This window comes from Oncorhynchus nerka, linkage group LG10 (genome assembly GCF_034236695.1).
Source record: "Oncorhynchus nerka isolate Pitt River linkage group LG10, Oner_Uvic_2.0, whole genome shotgun sequence".
Classification (NCBI taxonomy): domain Eukaryota; kingdom Metazoa; phylum Chordata; class Actinopteri; order Salmoniformes; family Salmonidae; genus Oncorhynchus; species Oncorhynchus nerka.
This window is the reverse complement of record NC_088405.1, coordinates 29,873,830-29,880,709: the sequence shown is the minus strand read 5'-3', so window position 1 is coordinate 29,880,709 and position 6,880 is coordinate 29,873,830. Positions and strand designations below refer to the sequence as shown.

Here is a 6,880-nt window from a genome sequence, read left to right as displayed (position 1 = left end):
GGGAAGGGCGAGAGGGATGGACACTACCAGCACCATGAGTCCCGTTGAGGAGTGACATGTACCGTATGTAACATGTATGTGCTCAGAGATAGCGTGAAAACTGTCTGCAGTCACGCCACTAAAGCTGCTACCTACAGACACGCACACACAAACACACACACACTTACACTGGCTCGGCTATCCTGGCCCAACAGGTTAGGTGACACAGCACATGTCACATGACCCTTGTACATCCATTGCTGAGCCTGTCACTCCCCCTCTCCTCCTCAGGGCAAAACAAACCAGTGCAGTGCCAGAGGGAAGGGAAGGGCGAGGAGGAACAGGGGGAGGCATGTGGGAAAGTTCAGCAAATCCGGGTACAGCTCAAGACTGTATGACCTCATTTAGACACACATGCTGTAGAAGCAGTATGACTGTCTGGGGAGGGCAACCATGACACCAGTATGGTCCCCATTTCATATAGGCATATGCATACTCTAGACAATTGTGACACACAAACACACACACACACACACACATCACAGGAGGTAGCTGAGGGGAGGACGGCTCATAATAATGGCCGGAACGGAGCAAATGGAATGGCAAACACATTGAAACCACGTGTTTGATGTATTTGATACCATTCCACGTCATCCACACACTTGGCCTGCTCCAAATATCTAGCCACATGACGCACAAACAACAGAATTATACTTTCATTTTTTTTATTAATTGTTTTTCAATAAAGGGACAAAATGGGTGTGTGAACAGGATAATGCAGACAACTGCCAGAAAACACAGACAGTGGTTTTCCCAATACAACTGAACAGAGACCAGAAACAAAACACAACAAAAAGAGCTAAATTTGTCCAATGACCTTAGGCCACTCTTTAAAAAATAAAGAAATAATATTATAACCAAAAATAAAAATAAAACAAAAAATGATCCATTCCATGCCTCTGTTTTGAACAGAGCATAGGCAATAATAAATAGTAACTCCCATAGTAAAAGATAAAGGTCAAGTTCAAGTTACAACAAACAGCTCTCAGAACAAGAATAGAAAATGCTGATAACAAAATATTCCGCATTGCCATTTACAAAAAAGTCTCAACTCAAGCAGGCTTCTCCCAGTCTCCATTTCATTTTCATTTTTAAATATGCTTTGCATATGAAAGTATATCCAATCTAAATATAAAGCACCATTTAGTATTTGGCAATGAAAAAAACCCTGCAAAACATTGATTATTTTTCAAATTCATTTATTTTGACGCTTTTTTAAATCGATGTACTGCATATGAAGTAAGTTCATTTTTTTTCTTCTTAAGATGTTGGAATGTAGTCAGGTGGGAAAGACAGAAGCACAAAACTAAACAGCCCGACGTCAGCTTGCATTACTGCTTACAGAATGGCAGCAGGGGGAGGAGGTCCAAACCAAACCAAAGAAGATATGTACAACCACCTGTGAAAGCAGGAACCAGCGCGGCGCGGCAGCCATCTTATGGCCCACTGCGCCCAATGCCACATAGTCCTTTTTTTTTTTTTATTGGGTTTTCTTTCATTTCTTTAAACATACAAATAATTCGCACTATATTATCCTGCCAAATTAAAAATATATACCGTGGCAGCTTGTTTTTTTTTCACTACCAAAAAAGGTACGTAAATACCTCTAAAGAGAACAAGCAACAGTTAAAAATACGAGCCTCAATATAAATACTATAGTGCCTACGCTAAGTGAACATTGAATTCAAATACCATTCTAGACATACAGAAAAAAGTAGACCATAAATGTGTTTAAGCATAGGAATTGACATGAGTGTGCATCTTCCTATATTTAAGTTCTCTGTTATATATTCATATATAATCTTAAGCCTTTCCCCAATGCAAATTTCATTCAACCTGAAGAGCCGCGAAGAGCCAAGGCAAAATAAAAAGTCACTGATTTTTTTTCTCCATTCTATATATACTGTGATCGGGTCTTGAACACCACCAAGACAGAGAGGAAAAGAGAAACAACAACAAACTTAAATACAGTTTCCCCTAAAGATAATGACGTGTTATTAAAAAAAAAAAAAGTCATTTTAATATCTATACCAAAAAAAAAGAAAAAAAATTGTACAAAAAGAAAAAAATCTTGCAGTTTGAGCAGCAAGTTTGTTATCTAGCTGAGGGAGCTTTTACCCAGTCACACCACTGAGTGCTTTGCTGGGATTTCTAGGGGTTAAATAACAATGGTCAGAGGTGAAGGATTAGGGTCAAGGGGTGGGGGGTGGAGTGGCTGGCAACAGATTCTGTATTCGTCACTATATAAAACAACGGAATTTTAGTCATCAGTCAGCATTTTAGCAAGTTTTCCCTTAAGCGTATACCTGTAAACTGGGAAAATTGAACAGTGCAATTATAGGACAATTTTGTCCTATAAATGACAGTCTAACTTTAGACTGGACCGCTGTACCGACGTTGTACCAACGTTAGACACTTTTAGAGTATCTGTACAGACTCTGAGGCAGAGTGACAAGTGCTCTTTCACCATCGACTGGGGTGGATGTCTGCAACTCAACGAGGAAAAAAACTCCTTTCAAGTCAACACAAACAGCAAACAGTACAAAAACAGAAAGTTAATAAAGATCCATCTGCCCTGTATTACAAACCCCTGTATGATTATTTTGTCTCCACCTCCTTTTCAAGAGCCCTGGCATGGGTACAACTGCCATTCTTAAAGATGTTTTTCTTTTAAGTTTAGGCAATTCATAGATGGATAGAACGTTTAAATATATTGTAAAAAAAATTATATGTCAAATTTTAAAAAAGAAGAAAGAAAACTCCCCCAAGCACACCATTCTGTTAGCTTCTAATTATTTGTAACTTTTCTGACTAGCTTGTATTCATTTGAATGTCCTCGTATCGTCTGGTGTGCTGGGAGCTTAGACACTGCCTGCACCCGCACTGATAAATCCAAGCAGCATCATAGGTTTGTGCTACTGCAAATACATGCCAGCTCTCAAGTCCTCAGAGCACTATAAAAGTCCCACGAATTTAGGATTGTACATTACAGAGCATCTTTGTGTTCAGTACCTCCGTACCAGAAATGAAATATACAAACAGTTCAGTTATACACAATACTGCCTGTACCGTGCCTGCTGAAAACCTCACAATTTAAAGATACTATAATACATAGCAGATCGGAAGATTATTAACCAATGCAGTTTCAAGATATCAAAGGCACTCTTTTTTTTTGTTTTACCAAATGATAGTACAAATTCAAATCTTAAATCATCCTCGTCTTTTTGAAGCGATCCAAAGGCTGTCACTGCTTTGCCTTTAGTAATCAAGCCAATTCATAGATGAGTTGTTTAAACCCCATAGGGACAGAACATGTTTTAGAAAGATGAAGGTTAAGTGCGATTCCCAGGTCGTCCAGAGAGGGTTAAGCTGAAGACTGTACATGATATGTGGTATGCAGCATGGTCGATTCATTCTTGTCTTTTCTTTTTTGAAATAAAAACAGAACAAGAAAACAGCAACACATTTTACTCAACAACTAACCAACCAGGGACAATTTCATTATTTTTTTGAATTAGCCAAAACATACCATGCATGCTGTCTAATTATCAAAAATGGGAAAGGATAATCGAAAAAGAAAATAAGTACACAACATGTAAATTATTGCACAAGAGAAAGGCTCGAAGTTTTGCGTCAATGCAATAGTATTGCCCCGATACAGATCATGCATTCAAGGAGTAATGGAAACGGGGTGTGCTGGTCCAGAGCACGTTGTCTTAGCTTCCACCGGACTGGTGAAAGAAGAAGGGGGAATGTACAGGGGACTGGGGAGGGAGGGAGGGCTGATGAAACCTCCACTACTCCGACTTAATTTCGGCACTCAAGGGGCGGTCACTGTGCCATTTTCATGTGTTTCTCCAAGGTACTGTACACGCTGAAGGGCATCTGACAGATCTCACACTTGAACACGTCCTTGCCGATCTGCCCGTGTGTCTTCATGTGGCGTGTGAGCTTGCTGCTCTGGGCGCAGGCGTAGTTGCACAGCCCACACTTGTAGGGCCTCTCTCCCGTGTGGCTGCGCCGGTGCACCGTCAGGTTGCTGCAGTTCTTAAAAATCTTGCCACAGTACTCACAGGTGTCGCTGCGGCGGCTGCTGTCCTTGGAGCCAGGCCGAGTCAGCGGAGCCCCAAGGTGGGGCGTGCTCCCCCCGCTCCCCGTCCCGCTGCGGCCCGACACCCCCCCATCCAGTTCCCCAGGAGGGGTGGAGAAGCGCAGGCTGCCATTCTCCGACGAGTGCTCTGAGGGAGAAGAGGCAAAGGGCGATTGTCTGGAGTCCCCTGGGAAGTTCAGAAAGGGGTCCTTGAATTGTCGGGAGGCAGCGTATCCGGCCAGCCACTGGGAGTAGACGTTTTCTGTGTTGGGGATGGTGGGTGTAGGCAGGTCAAACTCCTTCTCCAGCTTGATGCGTTTGGAGAAGGGGCTGAGGGGGCTGGGGCTGCCCAGGAGCAGCTTCTTGGAGAGGCCCACCGAGGCAGCTTCGCTGGGGGATGTGCCACGCCCGTTGATGGCCACAGCCGATATGCAGCCCCCCTCACCGCGATCCGACTCCAGCGCTGAATCCTTGTCACACATCAGCCGTTGTGTGTGCTCGCGGTTTTGGTGGTGGTGTGTGTGGTTTTCTTGGCCCAGCGCGCTGCGCTTGTGTGCGTGAAATGCTTCGCTGAAGTGCTGCATGCTGGCCGCCAACCCCATGCCCTGAATCACCTCAGGCAGCGAGCGAGGGATGGTACCCTCCTCTCCTCCTACCAGACGACCCACAACCTCCCCGTTCCCAATGCTGCCGTTGTTCTCATGGTGCCGCGCTGCCTCCAGACTCAAGCTGAAGTGGTAGCTGTTGTTGTTCCTCCTAGCTCCATCCACTTTCTCTTCTTCCTCCTCCTCCCCCTCCTCTTCCTCCTCTTCCCCCTCTTCTTCTTCTTCCTCCTCTTCCTCCTCCTCCTCTTCTTCCTCCTCCTCCCCATTCTCCCGGCGCAAGCGGTTGTTCTCACTCTTAAGCTTGGCCACCACTGACTTGAGGGCGCTGCTGGCGCTGCCCATTCGCTCGCTGGTGCCCGGCTCGGGTGAGGAGGCTGCAGAGAGTCCATCTTCTGACTTTTCAGCGTTGGGTGAGCCCGACTTGTGCATATGTGTCTTCATGTGGCGCTTGAGTTTGCTGGCCTGGGTGCAGGCGTGGTCACACAGACTGCACTTGTAGGGCTTCTCGCCCGTGTGGCTGCGCCGGTGCACGATGAGATTACTCTGGAACTTGAAGCTCTTGCCGCAGAACTCACACGACTTGGTCTTCAGAGGAGTGGAAGGCTGGGGGCCCGAGGAGGGCAGCGGGGTGCTGGGGGTGGTATGAGAACCCGAAGGGGACTGCATGGAGGGAGGAAGGGGAGGGGGGGTGGACAGGTAGGGAGGCTTGCCCCCACCGCCACATCCTCCACCGGACTGGAATGGTTGGAGCAGCCGTTGCATAGGGCTGGGCCGGTTGGGAGAGTGGGGGGGAGTGGACCCTGAGGTGTTGCCCGCCAGCTCCCTCAGCCGGCGGGAGAAGTCCATGGCCGATGGGGGGTCCAGGGGCATGGGAGGGTTGAGGCGCAGCACCCTGTCGAAGGCACTCGGATGGTGGGCTGCCAGCGCTAGCTCCTCTGGGCTCAGGTGGTGGGGGTCCAGGTGGTGGCGCGGAGGGGGGCTGAAGAGAGGCGGCGTTGGGGGGAAACGCTGCTGTCCACCCACTCCGTCCCGGCTCCCCGAGCCTGGTCCTGGGATGCGGAGGAGGCTGAAGGGGCTGGCCTCGGAGGGCAGGTGGAGGCCGTGGAGGGGGGGCTGTGAGGGGCAGTCTGCACCCCCGCCCAGGGAGGAGGGTCTGCCCATGCGGGGGGTAAGGGGGCTGCCATGGCCGTGTTCGCTCTCCAGGTAGATGCGGAAGCCATGGGTATTCTGGGCGTGCTGGAGCAGGAACCAGGCGCTGCCGTAGGCCTGTTTACAGGTGGTGCAGGTGTAGGTACTGGGCTCTTCCTTACCTGCAGGGGGACAGAGAGGAAGAGGGGACACAGAGTTAGACTCATGTTCACATCAATCAATTAATTAAATAATATACATTATTGATGACCAAAGGAAATGAGTTAGAGTTCAGCTCCATTCAGCTGTGCTGCATTTGACTCGTGCTTGACTGTCTTATGGATCAAATATATTTTTAGAAAGCCTCTAAAAATGTGGGGGGGGGGTCACAGCTTCCTCTAGCCTGCTATGGGACACTGTTATCCCGGCTGACTGTGAGCAGCCTCTCAGCTTGCTACAAAGCAAACAATGACTGCTGTCTCTGCAGAGAACACATTGATGTACAGAAATAACCCCTAACCCGAGAAACACAACCCCACTAAGCATAGCAGATACCACTACAGTACTAAGGAGGACTAAGAAGTGTATGCCTCTAATTTTGGATTTGTTAATTTAGACAGAAGTCACATCGACACAGACAGTATAACTTTGTTATAATCCTTTACTCTGAATGGTGGTGCACACACACACACACACACACACACACACACACAAAGAAAAGCCTCTTGCGGTGCATAAATAGAACTGCCCTCTCAATCGCAGCCCAGTGAAGTAGTCCGCCGCTTGTGACAGCAAAGGAACATTTAAATCAATAATTGACTTTGAATGGCTCTCTGACAATGACCTGTGGTCTGCTTCACAATGCATGTGTAATCTCATTAAGGCCAGCCCGCTCCTCCATCAGCTCATTTGCAAGATTAGATCATAAACGGGCCGCCGCTGAAAGCCTTTCAATATGAAACCAGTTATATGGATGCAGACTCATGCACAGTCACACACACAGGCATGTACATGCACG

General features: G+C 47.4%; 1 protein-coding gene across 1 annotated transcript in view; it reads right to left on the bottom strand.

Moving 5' to 3' along the window:
- Nucleotides 1-687: 687 nt before the first annotated feature.
- The window catches only part of bcl11aa (BCL11 transcription factor A a), a 53,039-nt gene continuing 46,846 nt past the window's right edge, over nt 688-6,880 (bottom strand). The window contains exon 3 of the mRNA XM_029669438.2: nt 688-6,044. Within this exon, the coding sequence (XP_029525298.2) occupies nt 3,871-6,044 (2,174 nt within the window). The 3' untranslated portion in view covers nt 688-3,870. The remainder of the gene's footprint in view (nt 6,045-6,880) is intronic.